Here is a 23,687-nt window from a genome sequence, read left to right as displayed (position 1 = left end):
TAGACCTAAATTGTCAACTGTGAAGTTCAAATCTTCTCTTCCTACTGATTTTTGTTATTTTGTCTATCAAATATATTTGAGGTATGCTAAATCTCCCACCTTGTGTGTGAGTCTGTCTTTTTCTCTTTGGAGTTTTAACAAATTTTTGCATTATATATTTCGAGGCCACGTTAGAATTGAACCAAATCTTTTATCAACGTGCAGTGACCCCCTTCAGCTTTGGGATTGCTTTTTGCCGTAACATTTCTGTTTGTCTGATGTTAACGTAACTACATCAGCTTTCTTTGGTTAGCATTTGCTTGGTCTATCTTTTCCCATCCACTTTATTTTTAACTTTGCAGTTTTCTTATATTTTAGATATTGTTCTTACATATAGTTCCATCAGTCTGTCTTAGCAGGAAGAAGGCAGCATAATTAAACTAGGATAATCCAATAAGGCTTTAATAAAGAGACTATTTACAGAGGTGTCAGCAGAGCAAAACAGAGCCACAAGGGACAATGGAGTTCCCCGGGGCTAGAAACAGAAGGGGTGTTTAGCCCATAAGTGTACAATAGTCCACCGGCAAGGGGAGGGTGGGTCTGTGACCCCGAGGGATGCTGGAGGGATAAATAACTCTGAAAGAAACATCTCCTTCCTCCTCCCATTCTCCTGCTGGAGTTTCCCCCTGGCTGAATTCCACCAGCAGCCACAGGCAGAGAGTCTGTGGATAGACCAGCCTCAGACAGAGTGGGGCAGACAGGAGTGGACAGGGGTCTGGTAGGTAAATCAAATACGCCCGGCACAACAGCAAACACATGTAAAAAATCTAATCTGACAATCTTTGTCTTCTAAATGAAGCAATCTATTTACCTTTATTGAAACTATCAATACGCCTGGACTTATTTTCACAACTTGTTTTGTATATTTTAGTTGTTTTGCTAGTTGTCCTGTTCTTGGTCTTTCTGTTGCCAGATGCAGAAGCCCACAACATCTCTTAACATTTCGATTTTGTCTTTGTTTTGGGGTAATTCGTTAGCAATTTATGAAAAATATTTACCTTATACTAAAAAAAAAACCCCAAATCAAACAGATTCTGAAAAAGATCAAATCACAAACTGGGAATAAAAAAAGAATTATCGAAATTCTGGAAAAGAAATTTAAGATTATCTTAAAAATATATATAAGTCAAATAACAGACCAGAAAAAATATTTATAGGAGCTATGACCCGGAAAGGGTTATTACATTTGTATTTTACATGGAGTACCTATTAGCTTAATAACAATACTGACTATTCTCTGGACAAAAAGAGAAAGGGCAATTAAAAACACACACACACACTTCGTACACAAACATTTGGAAAAGTGTTTCACCCTCCTTAGTAATTATCACAACGCAAATTAAGGAAAGATATCATTTATCTCCTCGAGAGCTGGCAAATGAGTGCCTACTTGTGCCTGATGAAGTTGTATGTTGGTTCAACCATTTTGAAAAGCAAATTAGTAAAATGTATCCAGCGCAGGTATATTTGTGGTTTCCACCGCTTATTTATCCTAGTAATTTTACTTCTGGTGAACGATCCCAAGGAAATAATTTTAAATTTAGGAGAAAGCTTTCTGCACTAAGCTGTCTGTTTATAACAGCAAAAACTCCAGAAAACAATCTACGCATCCCAACGATAGAGGGATGCCTAAATAAATGACGGTATTTCTACTTGGCGAAGTATTATAAAAATACATAAAATGCTGCTCACAAAGGATATAAAATGACATGAAAAAGCGCTTGATATGCAAGTAACAGAAAGAAATACAAAGTTATGTACGCAGCACGGTTAGAACGCAGTAAAACGTCAAGACGAAGAAACACCAAGTGGAAATATAGACATATTGAACATGATGTGCTTCTGAAAATAACAAAGTCAAATGTTCAAACATTAAATGCACTTACATATTCTTGGCACAGGGGTGGGGGGCGGATCTGGCTGCCAGAATGCTGACCAGTGCAGGTGCACCTTTGTACCTGATGCAACAGTGGAGAACCTGAGGAAGGGGTTTCAGGAGAGCTCTTCCTCTTTCCATACATTTTATTTTTCATCCTCATCAACATTTTGTATTTTATTTGCAAAAATGAAATATTAAAGAAGAAACTCATCTCTTTGTTACATCCACGACCAGGCGAGACATAGGGTGATGAACAAAAGGCCACAACTCACGTACGTGCACCTGAACAAGCAGGGTGTCACGCTTCCTTTCCTCCTGAACTAGGAGACTTTGGGCAACAGCACCACTATAACAGTCCCCTGAAAGAGCAGAAGGGAGGCAACGAGACCAACTGAAACACTGAGTCCTTTCGAAGCAAATGGGGTAAAAAATGGAACTTTTGGACAACCGTGTGTATGGTGCCTGGAAACCTCCCGGAGTCCTCAGTTCTTTCCAGGAAGCGGGAGCGATTCTCCATAATCACACTTTCCAGAAATGAGAGTTTAGTGACAAACTTGGAAGCCAGCACAGAAGGCACATGCTTGAAATCTAAGCTGCCAGTATGAGATAAATTGAGCCATCAAACACAGATTGCAAAATCTCCATTCTTCTTTTGGAAGTGAAGTCTAGCTCAAAGCAGATGTCAATTCAACCGTGGTCAATAACACCAGCAAGAAAATGAGAACAGCTATGCTCTCAGGAGGAGGAAGTGTATGAAAGAGCTACTGAACAGAAATCAAGTGATAAATGGTATATTTATAAATGGAATATTTCCTGCCATATCAATAAACACAGGATGTCACAGTCATCAACGACTGCAGCCCTCCAACGTGAGTCAGTGAGCCCTGAGGAAACTCAGGGCTGAAAAGAATACTTGCCATCTAGCAGCCATCAGACTGCAGCCACTCCCTGCGGTGAGCCCTAAGGAAACTCAGGATGTGAAAATACAGGATACTGGCCCCAGATAGCTGAGGTGCACATCGAAGGAATGATTTCAGTGAGCCCAGACTCTTGCATCTTCCCATACGTAGACAAGCGCTAAATTCCTTAACTTGAGGTATCTGGCTTTCTTTATTTAACAATAATTTTTTGACTTTCCCAATTACCTGCTCTTTGTTGCAAAATTCCTATGTATCTTGGCTCCCCCCTCGCCCCGTCGGAGCAGTTTCTCAGAGTTATCGGAAACACTGTCTCCTGGGCTGCAGTCCTCATTTTGCCCCAAATACAACTTAACTCGCAGGTCTCACGTTGTGCATTTTTTAAAGTCAACACAAGAAACCATGGAACGTTTTATGATGAAAAAAGGGAAAGAACAGTCACGCCGGAGAGACTAATTTCTACCTCTTTTAACTGATTATTAAACGGGTTACTGAGTGTGCATAGCTGAAAACAGTTGATTCAAATTATATGAGCTCTTGATTTAAACAAGGTTCAGGGCTGCGGGTACCTTCATTCCCTCCATCATCCAACACCTGCTCATTACGGCCACGTTCCAAGGGCTGAGCGCCGGGGAGAGAGGAGAGACCACATCCTGCACTTCCTGTAGTGCAGAATCACACCCAACCAGTTCTAATGGGATGCCCGTCATGACCCACCCCTCGCAGTAGTTCACGGGGATTACTGAAGCGCACACTTAGTCTGCCACTGACCACATGCTTTAGGCAACATTCTCTAGAGAGCAAGCACTGCGGCAAAGCCCAGGGGCTGAGGCTTCACCGGGAGGTGCAGTCCTGGGGCAACAGGAGTGCAGAGGAGGGGCGGCCGGGAAGGGGGAAACAAGTACCAAGCTGGCTGCAACTTCACACCAAAGCAGCAGGTCGCTAGGCCAGGGGAGGTCTTCCGAATGGGCCTTGTGGGGCATGTGGGAAGGATGTAGGCCTTTCTCTCGGCTCTCCCTGGGCAAACCTCCCGTGCATTCCCAGGTGTGTTACCTGCCCCTCCACGTGGCTAGATGCTGGTGTGAACTAAAATATCACCTGCCATATCAGTGAACAAAGGATGTTGCAGCCATCAAGCCATGACATTACAGCCACCCTGACGTGAGCCCTGAGGAAACTGCGATGGAGACAAACGGGCTGCCCACTGCCACCCTGAGCCACTGCGGCCACCCCCAACGGTGCACCCTAAGGGGACTCAGGATGGAGAAAAGCAGGATACTGGCCCCAGATAGCTGAGGTGCATATCAAAGGAATGACTTCAGGGAGCCCAGGATCTTGCATCTTTCTATACACAGAATAGCACTAAACTCCTTAACTTGAGATGTCTGGTTTTCTTTTAAAGATTTTTTTTTTGGATGTGGACTATTTTTAAAGTCGTTATGGAATTTTTTACAATATTGCTTCTGTTTTATGTTTTGTTTTTTTGGCTCGAGGCATGTGGGATCTTAGCTCCCTGGCCAGGGATCGAACCTGCAACCCCTGCATTGGAAGGCGAAGTCTTAACCACTGGACTGCCAGGGAAGTCCCTGGTTTTCTTTAATTAACAATAGTCTTCTGATGTTTTGACTACTTCGTTGCAAAAACTCCTCTACATCCTGGCTTCCCCCCCCTTGCCTCTTCTGAGCAGTCCCTCAGAACTATCTGCGAGGCCATGTCCCAGGCTTAAGTCCTCAGCTTTGCCAGCCAAATAAAACATAACTCTCAACTTTTAGGTTGTGCATTTTTTTTTCAGTCGACACTGGGAAGCCTGGATTTCACATGTCACTTGGAAGTGGAGAGAAAAGTTACAGCCTCCTCACGTCCTCTTGGGTTTGATTGGCCCCCTATGGCCAACACAGCTCCTACCTGTGTGGGAACAAGGCAGCTAGCTGTGCCCTAGCTGAGCCTTCACCTCGGTGGAGGCTGGGGGAGCTGACGTGAGGCCAGACCTCTCCACTGGGCAAGAGGCGAGGCCCCAAGGCAGCGGGGCTGAGGCAACCTGGGGAGCACACGGCGGGTGCGGTTCGAGATGTAGGGAGTAAAGTGTAATCAACACACAGGATTCAATGCAGAAGGCATGAACTACCACGAGTAAAGTTCGAAAAGAATGACTTCCCTGAGCTTTCTTTGGTCCCTTCCCTTCCATTCAAGGGAGCATCGCAGCTTGCTAAGGCAGAAATGCAGAACGTGACACAGAAGAGAGAGCGTAACACTGAGAGTTATCAGTCACTGCTTTAGATGTTTCAGCTCATAACCCTAAAACCTCAAAATTCCTCACCAAGTATCTGTTCATATAAAATCTACATTTGAATCTCACCCAGGCCTGTGATGCAGATACTATTATTCGCGTCACATGTGTGCAGGAAGGGAGGTTCCAGAACCAGGTTCCAGAACCAGGTTCCAGAACCAGGCCAGAAAGTGGTCTGGCAGGAACTCAGATCACACCTGCCAGGCTCTGCTCTGGGCTCACCCTACGCAGGGTCCCCAGGCCTGAATGCTGGGCCTGACTCCGGGCTCTGCGGAGCCTGGTCTCCCTCTCGCCACCCGCTTCTCACAGACTCTGCCTCCTCTCAGACAGGTCAGCGTGAATGGGGCGCAGGCTCCAGCTTCGTAACTCGCCTGGGCCCCTGCAGCTTTACTCCGCACGTTTTGGCAAACACACCAAATGCTGCCCGGACCTCTTTGATCTTGCCCCGGCTTCACCTTTCAGGTTTGGGGGAAGGAGAAACCCAAAGATGGGATTCCACGGAAGGGAACCGGTGGAGTCAGGTGCTCTGGGCCAGCTCCAAAGAAAGCCAAGGCGTGTGGGAACATCTTACATGGCTCTGCCCCGGGACTCACTGCATGCACACAGAGCCACTCAGGGCCAGGGCAGTTTGCCATGTATTATCTGCTCACAGCAGTTTCAAAACCAAGCTGTGAGCAAATTTTTGCTTCTTTTGTTTGGAAAAAATGTTGCTTAAGAAGAAGAAAGGATAGAAATGGACCTGCTGAGCTCCAAACTTGAAAGAATTGGCTGGATGGCAACCCAGCATGTCCTCAGCACAGCACCCCTGGATTCTGTTGTTTCCAAATTCCTGGGCTCTCCAGAATCACAGCCAGTTTAATCTTCTTCAAAGGTGTGGAGGCAGGTCTCCACCTGTTCCCTCTGGGCTGGAGCTTTCCCGGAGGGAAAATGGACCCGTTCCCAAAGGCTGCGGTTAGAACCTATATATGTGAGAAGAGGGGGAAAAGGGACTGAGCTTCCATGACAACCCATCCCGTGCCAGGTCATGCTGGAAATATTCATTCCCATTAGGTGCCCAAACATGCCCACGAGGGAGTTATTATTATCACTCACAAGGTCTCCTAGGCAGTAGTTGGTGGAGCTGGAACTGGGACCCAGGCCTTTTTACGCCTATATTCAGGCTCTCTATACCAGATCATGCTGTGGCCCTACCTGCAGAATGCCAGGCACATTCTCGGCTTTGTTTTGTAATCCCCGGAACTTCCGCTTGTTTGCTTGTTATCCTGATATTTACCTTCCTATCTCTGTTTTCATTTGTACTTTCTTCCATTACTGCAAAGATTAAATAGCCTTTGTTTACTGGTTGTCATTTTTCTTCATGAATTGCTCTTTCAAGCTCTTTGCCTATTTTTCTACTGGGATGCTTCACATATTTCTTAGCGATCTGTGAGACTTCTTAGTGATTCCTTACACATTAAGGCTATAATGGTATAAACCTGTTTGCAATCATCTAACCATGGGATTTGAGATGAAGGTGTCTGCCTGTGTATGGAATTTTTTATACCAAATACTGTCTTAATTATCCCCCTTGGAAAAATGACTTTTTAGCATATTGAGAATTCAAATGATGACTGTTTACTGATTAGCACGATTTAGTAAAGAAAAAAAAAAAGTAGTTTGATTTCGTAAATAAGCAGTTAAACCAATGGTGATTAGACCTTACTCCTCCAAGTGGGTCTTGGAAAGAAATAAACCAATGAAATAAGAGCCCCTGATTGTGCTGTCTGGTCCTTGGGGAGGGACCAAGGCTCTGCTCAGGGGGGCTGGCTATTGGGATAAAAAGGAGTTTTGGGGTTGGGGGCAGAGCACTTTGTAAGGTCTGAGTCTCGGTCACAATTGAATGTATCCACCTTAAAGTATACTCATCCCAAAAAAAGGCCTTTACCTAAAGAGGTAAAATTGTCATTATATGCAGATGACATGATATTATATATAGAAAACCCTAAAGACTACACACAAAACTACTAAAACTGATAAACGAATTCAGCAAGGTAGCAGGATACAAGATTAACATACAGAAATCGGTTGCGTTTCTTTACACTAACAATGAAATAGAGAGGGAACGTTAAAAAAAAAAAATCCCTTTTAAAATTGCATCAAAAAAATAAAATACTTGGGAATAAACCTGACCAAGGAGGTGAAAGAATTATATGCTGAGAACTATAAAACATTAATAAAAGAAATTTAAGATGATTCAAAGAAATGGAAATACATCCCATGTTCTTGGATTGGAAGAATTAACAATGTTAAAACGGCCATACTATCCAAAGCAATCTACAGAGTTAATGCGATCCCTATCAAATTATCCATGACATTTTTCACAGAACTAGAACAAATAATCCTAAAATTTATATGGAACCATAAAAGACCCAGAATTGCCAAAGCAATCCTGAGAAAGAAGAACAAAGCAGGAGGAACAACTCTCCCAGACCTCAGACAATACTACAAAGCTACAGTAATCAAAACTGCATGATACTGGCACAAAAACAGACATATGGACCAACAGAACAGAATAGAGAGCCGAGAAATAAACCCACACACCTACGGTCAATTAATCTTTGACAAAGGAGGCAAGATTATACAGTGGGGAAAAGAAAGTCTCCACAGCCAAGTGGTGTTGGGAAAGCTGGATGCATGCAAATCAATGAAGTTAGAACACACCCTCCCACCATACACAAAAATAAACTCAAAATGTCTTAAAGTCTTAAATATTAGACATGACACCATAAAACTCCTAGAAGAGAACATAGGCAAAACATTCTCTGACATAAATTGGACCAATGTTTTCTTAGGTCAGTCTCCCAAGGCAATAGAAATGAAAGTAAAAACAAACAAATGGGACCTAATCAAACTTACAAGGGCTTTTGCACAGCAAAGGAAACCATAAACAAAACAAAAAGACAACCTACAGACTGGGAGAAAATATTTGAAAATGACGCAACCGACAAGGGCTTAATTTCCAAAATATACAAGCAGCTCATACAACTCAATAACAAAAAAACAAATAACCCAATCAAAAAAGGGGAGAAGACCTAAACAGACATTTCTCCAAAGAAGACATACAGATGGCCAACAGGCACATGAAAAGATGCTCAACATCACTAATTATTAGAGAAATGCAAATCAAAACTACAGTGAGGTACTACCTCACACCAGTTGGAATGGTCATTATTAAAAAGTCTACAAATGCTGGAGAGGGTGTGGAGAAAAAGTAACCCTCCTACACTGTTAGTGGGAATGTAAATTGGTACAGCCACTATGGAAAACAGTATGGAGGTTCCTCAAAAACTAAAAATAGAACTACCATATTACCCAGCAATCCCACTCCTGGGCATATACCCAGACAAAACTGTAATTCGAAAAGGTACATGCACCCCTATGTTCATAGCAGCACTATTCACAACAGCCAAGACATGGAAACAACCTAAATGTCCCTTGATGCTTGAATGGATAAAGAAGATGTGGTACACATATATGATGGAATATTACTCAGCTATTAAAAAGAATGAAATAATGCCATTTGCAGCAACATGGATGGACCTAGAGATTATCTCACTAAATGGAGTAAGTCAGAAAGAGAGACAAATACCATATGATCTCACTTATACGTGGAATCTAAAATATGACACAAATGAACTTATCTACGAAACAGAAACAGACTCACAGACACAGAGAACAGACTTGTGGTTGCCAAGGGGGGAAGCGGGTCACGGAGGGATGGAGTGGGTGTCTGAATCACTTTGCTGTACAGCAGAAATTAACACAACATTGTAAATGAACTATATTTTAATAAAATAAATTAAAAAAAAAAAAAAGAAAGAAAGTCCTCTACCTATACAATTCCCAATACGCAGGGGTGTGCTGGGCCAGCTCACATTGACTTAATACAGCTGACTGTTAACACTTTCAAGAATGTTGTGAGCGGGTTCTTAACATAACCATTATTAAAAATTAAACTACATAAAATTATGATTAAATTATATTGAGAACAAAGGTAACAAATATTCAGAAATCACCACTTCCTAATTACTTTATCTTGTCATTTCCTATACTCTGGGCGTTATTTACATCTATTCTGTCTACATGATGGAAATACTCTCTACTGGTGGCCTGTGCATCTCCTTCCAACTCTATCTTCAGAGTCAACACCTTGGTAGCTTGAAATCGGTCATGGTGGGAGAATTTATATGTGGAAATGGACAAATGCAACAAATAAGGACTTCATTTATTGTTGATTTTCTAGACTGAAAGTGACAGAGATAACGTTAATAACAGATTAAACTTAAAAGTGTGTTGTGTTTATAGTCATTACACTGGGAGTGGCATAAAAAATTATGAAAATATTCTTCCAGTTTTTGAAAAGTATTATCCAATTCAGCAAAGAAGTTGCTTGTGTTGTTGACAAATGAATGAAGTTCAGACCTATATTTACGTCGGAAAGACAGCTGCTCATCAACTACATCCATAGGTTGGCCATGGATAAGAGAGTTTGGTGAAAATTTTATTGATTGATTGATTGATTGATTGATGCATGCATGCCACACCTCGCGGCATGTGGGATCTTAGTTCCCTTAGTTCTTGAACCTGTGCCCCCTGCAGTGGAAGCACAGAGTCGTAACCACTGTACTTCCAGGGAAGTCCCTGGTGAAAATTAATGAAAGCATTCTCTGAGTATCGATGGGCTACATGGAATTTACAGTATGAAGAGTGTATATTTTATTTTTATTTGTAAATTTTGTTCTACACGTACTTTGTGTCAGTAGTTTATAATAAACGTATGTGATATATAGACATACATAATTTCCCCCCAGAGCACTGGTAAGTTGTTAAACACTTACCGTCACATGGGACAATATGGTTCCATGTGTGGGAAAATGGGGCCTGGATGGGATGCCTCAAAAAGTACCCAAATAAACAGGCCTCTTCATCACCAAGTAACAAGAGCACGTACTCAATTCAACTGCAACATGTAAACAGGCTACAGCCACAGCCTGTTTTTGTAAAGCTCTGTTAGAATACAGTAGGCTCTTCATTTACATATTTTCTGTGGTTGTTTTTGCACTAAAATGGCAGAGTTGTTGTTGTCACAGAGACCAGAAAGCCCTTCACAGAGAAAGTTTGCAGTCCTTGGGCTACAGATAAGTGAAAAAGACCATCTGTGAATGACTCAAGTTTGTACAAAATATTTTATAAATATTTTTCTAATTTTAATATTATGGTATTTTTTGCCAAACAGAAGTTTCTAATTTTATGGGTATAAATCTACCAAGATAATGATTTCCTTTCCAAATGGTGAGCCAGTTGTCAATATCTTTTATTCAACGCTTTATTCTTTCTCCGCCAGATTGAAATGTTACACTTAGTGTGTCTACACGGCTCTATTTGTGGACTATCTATTCTGGTCCCCTTGACTCATCTGTCTATTCTGGCACCAATAGTTATTATAGTTTAAAAATATGTTAAATATCTGCATTTAATTCTTTCAGAATTTCTCTCCCTAGTCTCACTCTTCCAGAGAACTTTATAATCATTCAGTCGAGCTCCCCACATCCCTTAATTTCATGGTGATATTTGCTGGGAGTGTTATAAAATGGTAAATTTGCTAAGAATGGATTAATCAGTGATACTGAAGCCAGGCACAGAGTGTATAGGAAAAATCCTTAAAGATTGATAACTATCTATCCTAAGTGCCTATTGTGTTTCAAGAGCTCTGGTGGGTTAAAAAAATAAAGGACCATCCCCACACCTGTCAATCATAGTGAGGTCTCAGAAGTCAAGTGCTCCCTGGAGCCTCAGGCCAGGTGAGGCAGCCTCTCAGGAGAAGGGCTTCCTAGGAGCCCTGACCCTCATGCACAGCAGATGCTCCTGGTACCAGGCAACTGTCAGTCTTTGTTATTTCATTTGATTTTTATCTTCTAATTGCAACACTTTAAAGTAAAAAACCCAACTACAAATATCCTAAAGCCAGACACGTGAAAAGCACTGGCCACAGGGCTAAAGAGGAAAACATCCACGGAGGGTGCCTGCCGGGTGCACCTTGGGTGGGTGCGTGGGGACTCACCCACGGGGGGGGGGGGTGGGGGGGGATGGAGTGGGCCGGGCCTGTCTGTGCAGAAGCACACCTGACTCCAGGCTGCGCCCTTACGCTAGGTGAGCTCCGTCAGGCTCTATGTGGGGCTTGAACCAGCTTCCTCTCCCACAGAAGGAGGATAAAAACACACAGTAATTGCTATGAGGAGTAAGCTTCATAACACTGAGCACCTCACATGTGCCGCTTCATTTAATCCTCCCAACAACCCTATGCAGAGGAGGCCTCGAGGCTCAGCGGGAGGAGTGACCCGTCCAGGGCCACTGCTGGTGAGATGCAGGACAGGGGTCTGCTGAGCAGGCCAGCTCCAGGGCTCAACTGCTAGGCTGTGCTGGTTCTTTAGAAACAAGCAAACACACACGCACATGTGCATACCCACCACACCCAAACATGCACGCGCACACACATAGGTGAATGCACACATGCACGTACATACCCACATGTATACAGATAACTTACCTATGGGCACACATATACACACATACGATACCCACTCCCACACGTGCAGGCACATACACACTTACACACGTGCACACACAGAGTTTGGGACCCTGCCTTATTCCTTCATAGATTTTAGACTGACTGTCTGAGAGTAAGAAAGTCCAAAGAAACTAGTTCTTCAGTGGCGTACTGAACATTTTTTTTTTTTCACACTTGTGGAGAATTGAGGTGTATTTGCTCTAAAGCACCTACATCTTTATTTTATTTAATTGTGCAAACCCAATCTGCATAATAGTTTTTCCTTCTGACCACTTTGGAAGAGATGTTCCCCATACATGTATTTTAAAAAACTTTTCATGATGTGAATTTTCAAATAAACACAAAACAGAGAAAACAGTACAATGAATTCCCAACGTCCCAACAATCATGGAAATTTGGCCCATCCTACTTCGTCTGTTCATGCCCTCCCCATCCTCCACTTTCCCATCCTACACCCCTGGAGTGTTCTAAAGCTAATCCTAGACATCACTAACATTTCACTTGTAAATACTATGGTGTGTATCGCTAGCAATAAGACGTTTTTATTTTCATAAACCTTAATTCCTTGTCGGCTAGGACTCTGTTTAAGATGCCCTGATTCTATATGGACTTTTAGCAATGAGATAACACCCAGTGCCTAATGGAAAATACATAAGCACTCATTATCATCATATTCCTCTCGTTCCTTCAATGAGAGTCTGGAAATGCTATGGAAACCAAGAGAAACCTGGCACATGTGGCTTGCTGCTCTTTTGGAAACAGAGAGAAGATAAGAGAAAAAAAGAGAAATTTTAATTGAGGAGAAAAAGTGAATTCCCTGAGTTCAGGAGAACAACAGGATTTTTTTAAATGCCATCAATTGTCTCAGAAAGTCTATTTATTACGATGTGAATGCCAAGTACGTAAGACTAACTCCTGTTGGGGCCATTAAATAAGATGTCTGGTGCTGATCACAGAAAGAGGATTGGAAGGATGCTTGATTATGCTTCCCATTTAAACATCGATGGCTCCTGACTCCCCCTCGCAGCGGAAGTGCAGGCCCTGCACAGAGAGAAACCACAGCCCCAGCAAAGTCTCCATGTGGGGCGCCGAGCAGGGTGCTCGGGGGTGCATAGGGGAGGGAGGAAGAAGCATGTTTCAGCCCTGTGCCTGCCCAGTGGACTCAGCGCATAGCAGGTAAGTGTGTGAATGAGTGAGAAGACCAAGGGAGGACATCCCGGTGCTGCTCAAAGCTGGGCCGATCCCAGCCAAGCAGGGAGGACCCACAGCCTCACGCATGTGCAGGGGTGCCTGCAGGAGCCCCAGGTCACAGCGGTGCTGGGGGTCTCCCCGCACCCAGATGTGGAGCAGTGTGCACACCTGGGCCGGGAGGCTGGCCTGACGCCGGCAGCGTACAGGCTTTGCCTTGTGCCCCAGGTGTGATCACCAACATGAGCTCGAGGTGAGGAGGGCGGATGGGGAGGTCCCGCCCCTCAATTACTGGGCCCGGGTCATCACGTCCGAGTGACTCCCTGAGGAAAGTTTGTCCATCCTCATCTTAAAGGGGAAGGGGCCCAGCACTGGGGCCAGATGTCGTTATGTATGAGTTTGCATCCCTCCCAAATTCATATGCTGAAATCCAACCCCCAGCCTTTGGGAGGTGATTAGGTCATGAGGGGGGCTCCTCAGGAATGAGATTAGTGCCCTCACGAAAGAGATCCCAGAGCGCTAGCGAACTCTCCCTCTGCCCTGTGAGGACACAAGGAGAAGGTGGCCGTCTGCAACCTGGAAGAGGCCCCCACCAGAACCCGACCACGCTGGCCCCTCATCTTGGGCTTCCAGCCTCCAGACTGTGAGAGAGACATGCCTGTTGTTGATAAACACCCCAGTCTATGACACTCTGCTATAGCAGCCCGAACAACGACAACAGCGATTCAGGAAAGCAGGGGCACCAGGAGCCGACCCCAGGCCTGCCCCAGGCAGATGCAGGAGAATGAAGCACATGTTTCCCAAAGAATTGGAACTTTCTGCATTCAGTGCCCAAACTGAAAAGCTAGAGCATTCGAGATGGAAACTTTGTAAAATGCAGCCACTCTTCCCTGAGAGATGTTCTGCAGGATGGGACCCCTGCGCTCTGCTCTGACGGTGCTGTCGGCGGCTTGCGGTGCTGGGCCTGGCCTCTCTCTATGTGGTGGTGGTGTGGCCTGTGGGGGAGGTGTTGGGGGAGGGGGTTCGGCCAGCCTACCTGCCTCTGGGGTGCCCTCCCCACCACACCTGAGCCCAGCCCTGCTCCCCCAGCGAGCAGCAAGGCAAGGTCCTAGTAGCCCCAAGTTGGGACTGATTAGATTTCAATAAAGGTGCACTGAACATGGATGGGAATGATTGAAACACCACTTGCAAAGGCAACCTGGCTGTGAAGCAGGATTTGTACTCAGTCCCATCCCTAACTTGCCTCCGGAGGAGCGTAATCCCAGGAGAAGACACACCCTCTCCTTGGCCCAGGAACTGAAGAGAAAAATGAATGAGTAATCTGCTCCTCAGTCGTAAAAAAAAGAGTTTTAAAACTAACAACATAAACCAGGCTCAGTGTGACAGGAGTTGAGTACTGCTTGAAGGAGCGTGTCATTCAGACAACTTAGTTACTCAGTAAGCCCCGGGTCTTATCTCAGATTTTAGAGCACTCTCACCCAGCGTACCACTGGAACTGAATTGGCTTTCTTCTTTTTAAGCAATTACGATGCAGAGATTTGAGGGGGACTGAAATGAACAGAGACGCAGCCCCGCACCCCAGGACCCATTCTTGGAATCACTGCAGAGGAAGGACAGGGGCCGTGCTTTCTGAGGGCAGTGACCGTGTGTTGTTGCTTTATTCCTGGCACTGAGGCCAACGGAGACCCGGTATCTACAGGCCACCTTGAGCTGACAACCAGGGAGGGAACGACATGCCCACTGGGACCCATCACAGCCTTGGCACCAACAGCATCTCGAAGGCCTGCATTTCTACTGGGCTTCGGGGTCTGCGTCAGGGGGAAACCCTAGTCTTCTGTGTCACCTTCGCAGGCTGAGGTCCCACCAGACTGAGCTGCACGGTTCAGGGTCTGGTTGCCACAGTCCTTACTCTCTCCCTCCCACCCCCATCCACGTGCAGAGACGCCGATGGAGCCAACGCAGACTTCGGCTGCGCTCGGGGAGGAGGTGCTAGGTAGTGCCTGAACGGCTGAGCGGGTGGCTGAACGGGCGGCCGAGACGGGGAGCCCGACCTCGTCCTGCCCTGGAAGCAGGGCATGTGGTTTGTCAACAGCCACTGGCTACCAGTTTCCACAAGGCCGCCTCAGGAATGGTGTTTCTACAGGGTGGAGCTCAGACAAATGAACCCACCCCAGGGGCCGCTGTAGGAGCAAGGAGACCCTCTACGACAGCACTGAAGGAAGGGCCCCCGCCCCTCAGAGTCCAGCAGGTCACAGAAGGTCAGAGCTAGAAGGTACCGGGGGGTGTGTATTCTGCGCCGGTCTCAACCGGCCCAGGCCCAGACGCCACCCACACTCAGGGAGGGAGACGGCCTGTTTCAGGACTTAATTTGGGGTTGCCCCCCAGCCTCCGCTAAGCCTGTATCCTCTGAAGCAGGCAGAGCGTCGGTTATGGGGTGATCACCCCTGTCCTTGTCTGTTCGCCAAACATCTTCTGTGTCCATTACCAGCCATGCAGCAGGAGGCACTGGGGACACAGCGGCCGCCGGACGACCAGACTCCAGAGAGCAAATGTCAGCAGGACAAGGGCAGAGCCAGCGCATGCGGTGCAGGCCAGAGGCGGGGAGCGGATGGGCAGGATGGGGTGGCGGCGAGATGCATGGCACACAATTCCGTGCTGCACCAAAGCAGCCCCCAGCTCGGCACGTGCACCCGTGTGGAATCGTTATGGAAACAGATTCCCTTCCGGCGCCCACATCCTGCAGGCACAGGGTCACCCCACTCACCCCTGGGGGAGCCCGTCCACATGCGTGGCTTTCAAGACCCGCCATTTGCTCACAGCATTGAAATGTGTGCACCCGACCTCCAGGTCCACTTCTCTACCTGGATATGTCACAGGCACCTTCAAACTGAGCTCCTGATCCTTCCCCCAGCACCCACTCCCCCGCGATGTCCCAGATCTAGGAAATTGCACTCCCTTCTCCCGACGCACAGGACAAACCTCCGGAGTCCTCAGGGCCCCCTCTCCTCTCGGCACCCACATCAGATCTGTCAGCATGTCCTCTTGACTCTACTTTAGGAACCAGCTGCTTTCAATACCTCCACTGCTGCCCACCCCGCCCCAGTCAGGGTCACCTTCACCTCACACTGCGATGGCCTCCTAACTGGCCCCCCCCCCGTCTCTGCCCTCTCCCCACTCCAGCCACACTCAGTCACTGCGATCCAGCTGTCAGAGTGACCCTGCCCACGTGGTGGTTCAGACCATCTCTCTCCTCTGCTCACAATCCCTCTGGGGCGTCCCACCAACAACAATCCTGACGACAGCCCACAAAGCTCGGCACAATCTGGCCTTGCCGCGTCTCGGGCACCACCGGGCACACTGCGTCACCACCTGCGTGTCGACAAAACCCCAGGGGGAGCGCTAGACGAGGAGGCCCGGGGTCTCCTAGGCGTCTGCCTGCTCCGCTCCCACCCAGCCCCACAGTAGGCTGTCTGGAGCTGGGTCTGGAAGAGGAGCGGGGTCCGGACAGGCCAGAGAGCGCGGAGGAGCATCCAGGCCAGCAAGGCCCCTCCCAGGATGTGGACGTACCACACAGGCCACGGCCAGGAGAGATCCAGCTCGGCTCCACGTCCCAGCCGAGGATGCTGAGGTCCAGAGAGGAGCCTGGACTTACTAAGTGCTGAGAAACATGAACACCCACGAGGCTCATCCCGCGCTTCCAACAGGCAGGCTGGCTGTGGCGTGTGGATGCACAGCCTTCGCTGCTCCCCTGCGCGAGCAGACGGGCTGGTGCCGGCTGGCGCGGGGACTCTGCCTCTGCCCGTGGCGCAGGGGACGCATCGGCCTGACCCTTGACCTTTAATAGGGCCGATGCACTCTGGGGCTTTTAAAGGACTACTTGAGGAGCGTCTAGTTTTAAAAGACGTCAATTTCAAGTGGTTTAAAATTTTAAGTTTTTGTATTTTCAGAATTTGTTCCACTAATGTATTGCATAATAGTGATTATTTTAAAGGCAGAGAGAAAGTGATTTGGGGGGCGGGTAGGGGGACCTCGGATACGACTTGATCACTTAAAGTCAATTTTTTTGCATAAAGCAAGTCAATGCTCCTCTCTCCTCCCCGATTTAAAAATCCATGAAACTGTTTTACAGAGAATCAGAAAAGAACCAGGGCAGAGGAAGGGTTTAGGGTCATCAAAAAGAAGAGCATGTCTGCAGAGAAGGCTGCAGGGAACAGCTGATCAGAGAAAACAAAGCTTGGGTAAAACTGTTCCACAGACAAGCCAGACTGGAGAACAGTCCCCGCACTCCACCAGGAACCCGACAGAGGGACTTTGGTAGAGCTCAGCACCTCGGTGGTGACTACAGGACAAGACATCACAGTTGCCTGCTTTTCCTTCCTGGTGTATGTACCCTGTCACCTAGATCAATGCTTGGCCAGTAGCAGGCATTTAATAAAGATCGGTTAAACAGACGATTATTAGCTAAGAGTTATGAAAGGGAGCAAAAATTACCAGAGAAGTAAACAATCTGAAAATATTTTAAAAACCATTCCATTTACAATAGCATCAAAAAGAATAAACTACCTAGGAACAAATATAACCAAGGAAGTAGACTGAAAACTACAAAATACTGCTGAAAGAAGCCCTAAATAAACGGAAAGACATCTGTGTCCACGGATGGGAAAACTTCATGATGTTAAGACAGTGATACTCTCCAAGTTGACCCACAGATTCAGCAAAATCTCTATCAAAATTCCAACTACGCTTTTTCCAGATATTAACAAGCTGATCCTATAATTCATATGGAATTGCAAGGGACCCCGAATAGCCAAACCAATTTTGAAAAAGAAAAAGTCAGAGGACCCACATATCCCTGATTTCAAAACTTACTACAAACCTTCAGTAATCAAAACAGTGTGTTACTGACATAGGGAGAGACCTATGGACCAGTGGAATAGAGTTGGGAGTCCAGAAACAAGCTTATACATTTATGGCCAATTGATTTTAGACAAGGTGTCAAAACCATTCACTGGGGAAAGAATAGTCTTTTCAACAAATGGTGCTGGGACAACTGGACAGCCACGTGCAAATGAATGAATTTGGACTCTTACCTCACACTACATACAAAAAGTAATTAAAAATGGATCCAAGTCTTAAACGTATAGAGCTAAAACTATAAAACTCTTAGAAGAAAACAGGTTTCGGGACTTCCCTGGTGGTGCAGAGGTTAAGAATCCGCCTGCCAACGCAGGGGACACGGGTTCGAGCCCTGGTCCGGGAAGATCCCACATGCCGCGGAGCAACTAAGCCCGTGTGCCACAACTACGGAAGCTGGAGTGCCTAGAGCCTATGCTCCGCAACAAAAGAAGCCACCGCAATGAGAAGCCCACACACCGCAACAAAGAGTAGCCCCCACTCTCCGCAACTAGAGAAAGCCCGCGTGCAGCAATGAAGACCCAATGCAGCCAAACATAAATAAATAAAATAAAGTAAATTTAAAAAAAAAAAAAGGTTTCAATCTTCATGGCCTCAGATTAGGCAATGGTTTCTTAAATATGATGTTAAAAGTGAAGCAAAACTAGAAAAAATAAACTGAATTTCATCAAAATAAAAAACCTGGGCTTCCCTGGTGGCGCAGTGGTTAAGAATCCGCCTGCCAATGCAGGGGACACGGGTTCGAGCCCTGGTCAGGGAAGATCCCACGTGCCACGGAGCAACTAAGCCTGTGTGCCACAACTACTGAGCCTGCGCTCTAGAGCCTGCGAGCCACAGCTACTGAAGCCCGCACGCCTAGAGCCGGTGCTCTGCAACAAGAGAAGCCACCTCAATGAGAAGCCCGTGCACTGCAATTAAGAGTAGCTCCCACTTGCCACAACTAGAGAAAGTCGGTGCGCACCAACGAAGACCCAATGCAGCCAAAAATAAATAAATGAAATAATTAAAAAAAGAAACAAAACTTTTGTGCACCAAAGGGCACTATCAATAAAGTGAAAGAAAAACCCACATAATGGGAGAAAAAATTTGCAAATCATATTATCTGGTAAGGGTCTAGTATCCAGAATATTTAAAGAACTCTTACTCAATTCTTGTTGTATGATTATAACTCAATAATAAAAGACAAATCATCTAATTTAAAGGTGGGCAAAAGACTTGAATAGACATGTCTCCAAAGAAGATATAAAATACCAAGAAGCACATGAAAAGATGGTCAACATCACTAATCATAAGGGAAATGAAAATCAAAACCACAATGAGATACCACTTCTCATCCACTAGGATGGTTATAATTAAAAAAAAGTGCTGGCAGAGAAATTAAAATCCTCATATCTTGCTGACAGAAATGTAAAATGGTCTGGCCACTGTGAAACAGTTCGGCAGTTCCTCAAAAAGTTAAACACAGTTACCATATGACCTAGCAATTACACTCCTAGGTATACAGCCAAAAGAACTGAAAACACATGTCCACACAGAAACTTGTACATGGACGTTCATAATAGCTATAAAGTAGAAACAACCCACCTGTCCATCAACTGATGAATGAATAAACAAAATGTGGGAGAGTATTTAGTCATATAAAGGAAAGAAGCACTGACACCTGCTACAATACGGACGAACCTTGAAAACATCAAGCTAAATGAAAGAAGCCAGTCACAAAAGGTCACGTGTTGTATGATTCCATTTATATGAAACGTCCAGAAGAGGCAAATCCAGAAATAGAAAATAGGTGAGGAGTTGCTAAGGGCTGGGAGGGGTTGGGGATGAGGGCGACCGTTTAATGGGTACTGGGATTTCCCTCTGGCGTGATGACAAAGTTCTGGAATTAGATCGTGGTGACGGCTGCACAACATTGTGAATGCACTGAAAGCCATGGAATTGTACACTTAAAAACAATTTGAGCAGTGACATTTATATTATGTAAATTTTACCTCCAAGAAAAAACAACAACAAAGAATGATCCAGGTACTGTAGTTGAATAAAAGTCTAGAGTTAACAAAAGGATTGAAATACAAAAGTTGCTGGGACTTTCCCAAGACCCACTGACCTTGTTTCTCTGGGTTGCGGACCTGGGACGGCATGTCCTGGATTTCCAGGGTCCATTCCCCCTCGGCCTTCTCTCCCCAACAGTGCACGGTCATGAACTCCCAGTTTGTAAAGCCTTCGTTGGAATGATCCAGCAACCTGCAATCGGAAACGTGGGGTCAGAACACAGGGTCCCCGAAGGGATGGTGGCCGGGGTGCCAGCCCACCGAGGGCTCTCCTGCCTGGGAATTATGCCCAGGTGACTGCAGAGCTGGCTGAAGTGCCCCCCAGGGCAGAAGGCGGCTGGCCCGTGGCTGGCCTGAAGGTGCAGGAGACACGGATGCCTTCAGGCCCTGGCTGTGCAGCACAGCCCTGCACGGCACCTTCGCCTCTGTGACCTCACTGGGTCTCCAAACACTCTAAAAGGAAGGCAGTCAGGCTGCACAGGTGGTGCCAGCATAAGGCAGGGGCTGGGTCAGCGGTGGGCTCCTCCCCCCACCCTAATTCGCAGACGAGAGGCCCCGGGAGTAGGGATCTTCTGCAGGTACCCCCTCCAGTGACTGGCTGAGCTGGAATGCCCTCAAGGGCATTTTGACTCCTGTCCTGGGTTCTCTCCATCACCAACAAACGCCCCCATGTTCCACCCCAGGCGGGATCCTACAGAGCCCGTGACCCTCAGTTCCTGGATGGAGGCTGGGCCACACCATCCTTCCCCCAGAGCCACAAGGTCATCACAAAGGAGGCCTTTCTAAAATGCTGGTTTATGGAACGAAGGAATCTTTCACATTTGTCTGAGAGCCAGCTCTTGTGGTTCTTCTCCAGAAGATACAAGTTAAGAAAAAATGAACAACTACTCAAACTTGTGGGAAAGATGTTGTCCCTTAATCTCCAGCGCTTAGCAGGTTTCCACAGCTGCATTTGGGGGAGGGAACGCAACAGGCCTGGTGGTTTTCCACTGCGGGCAGGAGGCACCCCTGGGTGCTCCTCCCATGGCCCGTGTCCCCTGCAGGTGCAAGAGCTCCCTCGGTCCTTCCAGACTGGAAGAAGGTCCTTCCTGTTGGACCTTCGGCCCCGGTCCATTTCCTCACGCTTGGTTCAGGCAGAAACAGGGAGCAACTCATGGACACCCTCCTTCTCCAGCACCCAGGGCCCCTCAGTCTCTGTAGAAGGAACAATTCTGGACTCTTCCTTCACGGCCTAATTTTCTATCTCTATTTTGGAATAACAATTTTTTAATGTACAGGCTCTTTACTGTTCATCAGAAATTCAGATATATGTTTTGTGTGATGTCAGATTCAATTCCCACTTGGGGGTACTCCAAACATCCATCGTACAAAAATGTTCATCAAGGAAATGTGCTTTGCGTGGAGAACAGTGCGGGGAGGGGAAAACCTCTACTTTCTTCTAAGAAACCGCAAAGGTCAAGGCTGATCTTCACACACGATGCCAGACTGAATCTAAGGCACTAGGGACAGAACAAAGACAAGCTCTTTCAAGGGCTGAGGTACTTCAGACGTCAGCTTACTCGGAGTGAAAAACACCTGGAAACCCGAAAAAAGCTTCTGAATTAAGCAAGATGTGAAATAAAGTAGAAGGTAATCAATCCTACACTTGATCTTAGCCAAAAGGCCGAGAAGCGATTGGATCCTAAAACACAAATTCTTGGTATAATCACACAATCTGCCTTGGAAAAAACCAAATTCCCAAGACTAAGATGACGGCCCAGTGGCTCCGGACAGGTTGAACATGCTTGATGGCGCTGGCTCAGCGTGACCCAGGGAGCGGGCAGCTGTGAACCAGGTGAGCTCAGCAGCGCCCGCTCTCTCATCCCAGGGGCTCCAACCCTGGGCCTGAGCAGAGGGATGGAAGTTAGGAAGGGATGAACACAGAGCCGGGTGCTGGAAGGTTTCTGCTGACGGGTAGGCAGGTGTAAGCAGGATGGGAGCACAGCCAGCCCCTGAGCCAGGGACCATGCCAGCATTTCCACCTGTTTCATCACATCCAGTTCTTGTAATACTCTTAACTGTGACAGAGGGGTCACAGGACGTTTCCAGAGTTGAGGAGCAGTGGCCAGCTCCCAGGTGCCCCGCTGGGAGGTGAAGGAGCAGGTTGTGAGCTCAGGCCTCTGGGCTCCAGAGCCCACGCCAGCCCTCCCTGGTCACTGCAGCCCCCACCCCAAGCCTCCTCGTGCTCAAGGTCAACGCAGGCCACCATTTGGGGTCTGCGCCCAGCTCCTGCCTCAGATTCAAGGGTTGCCAACTTGGATGCCTCTAGGCATCTGGCCTGGAGCAAACGGGGGTCCAGCGAGGTGACCTCACGAGAGCCTGGGCACGAGCGGCCCATGCCCGGCCTCAGTGCTGGTGCAGGGACAGGGCCCTGGGGTGCTCTAGTGAGTATTTGCCCTGGAACGTGAGCCCAGTATTGGACAGCTTCCAATTTTTCAAGAAGCACTAGAAATTTGGACTTTTAAAGGAAATCTCTAAAAGTTCTGATTAATAATAACAGCAAGTCTGGTTGCAAAACAGCACAAAGCTGCAGCTTGCCAGCGGGCACCCTCAAAATACTCGTGCTCATGGTGGTCTCCCACGTGCAGAGGGTGGCCCGCGCCTACCTTTAGAGGGAAGATGCCACCTGTCACTCTTGTGCTATGAGGGGGGAGCCCAGCAGGGGCCAAGCTTGGTGCCCAAGCCGTGGGAGCTGATGAAGCCAGGGTCTGGTCTCCGGGTGTGTCCAGCGCACTGAGGACAAGCCCAGGGCTGGGCCCACCATCTCCTGCCACAGAGAGACCGGGCTGCTGGGGAGGCGGGGGGGCCGAGGAGGACACAGCACACTCCCCTCTCTCTGATGGAGGCCGACTGCCTCTCTCCGTGTCATGCAGAGCAGCCGGGGACAGAGGGGCATCAAGAGAAAGGGCCCCTCCTGCCTGGTCCTGTCTGGAGGCTGTCACTCACCCCCATTTCTGAATCCTGCAGCCACAAGAAGGGCTGCAGCCCTGGGCAGGGGACCCAAACGAGGCCAGGGGGCCCAGGCGGAGCACGCAGGCAGCGGGGGCTACGGTCCAGCGGGCAGGGCAGTCTCAGGGTGTGTCCCGAGGGGTACTGGGCACGACTGCCAGTTCTGTTTTTCAAGAGAAGCGGGAAATGCTGATTTGTCCGTGAAACCTTTTTTCTCCTTCTGCCTCGTAGCTGGAAGGAGCCGGAAAAGGTAGGCCCAGGCCCCTCTAGCCTCCCCCGAGCTCCCGATACCACTTCACTCTGATGACCTGCAAGTCACATAAATGCAGCAAAGCGCTGCTTCTTGTCTCGAAATCTGTCGAAGAAATGACTCCACAGCCTTGCACAAACCGGGCACCACAAACTGTACACCGGGCTCCAAGAGTTCAGAGCCCCCCTCTCAGAGCATCTGCTCCACAGGGACCGTCCTAGTGCATCGGCAAGACCTCCGCAGAGAGAAGCCTCCTAACACCTGTGCGTCTCCCTCAGCGCCTCCTGCCCGTGCAGGCTCTACCCCAGGACACAAAACAGTGCTCCTCTGACACGCGTTCTCCCTTAAAATGCAGAATGAATACGATAAAAATGATCTCCAAGGACCTCAGCAATGAAGTCATAGCCAGAATTCCATGCATTTCTCCACTAAGCAACGAAACAACCACAAACCTTTGTCACTACTTACTGCCTGAAATGGAGAGTTTCCCAGGGTGGCTTTGAAGGGCAGTTTGCAGGAGGCTATTTTTCAGGTTTGTTGGGTCTACGTGTGAGTGTCTTCAAGAGA

General features: G+C 47.3%; 1 protein-coding gene and 1 pseudogene across 4 annotated transcripts in view; both read right to left on the bottom strand.

Annotated features, from left to right (window-relative positions):
* The window catches only part of PCSK6 (proprotein convertase subtilisin/kexin type 6), a 191,320-nt gene that overhangs the window by 33,232 nt on the left and 134,401 nt on the right, over positions 1-23,687 (bottom strand). For all 4 annotated transcript variants that reach the window (XM_068559294.1, XM_068559315.1, XM_068559309.1 and 1 more), the window contains exon 13: positions 19,939-20,075. In XM_068559294.1, coding sequence (XP_068415395.1) covers positions 19,939-20,075 — 137 coding nt within the window. The remainder of the gene's footprint in view (positions 1-19,938; positions 20,076-23,687) is intronic.
* On the bottom strand, positions 21,401-21,557 carry LOC137752818 (U2 spliceosomal RNA; annotated as a pseudogene).

The sequence above is a fragment of the Eschrichtius robustus genome, chromosome 1 (genome assembly GCF_028021215.1).
Source record: "Eschrichtius robustus isolate mEscRob2 chromosome 1, mEscRob2.pri, whole genome shotgun sequence".
Taxonomy (NCBI): domain Eukaryota; kingdom Metazoa; phylum Chordata; class Mammalia; order Artiodactyla; family Eschrichtiidae; genus Eschrichtius; species Eschrichtius robustus.
This window is presented reverse-complemented; position numbering and strand designations above follow the sequence as displayed.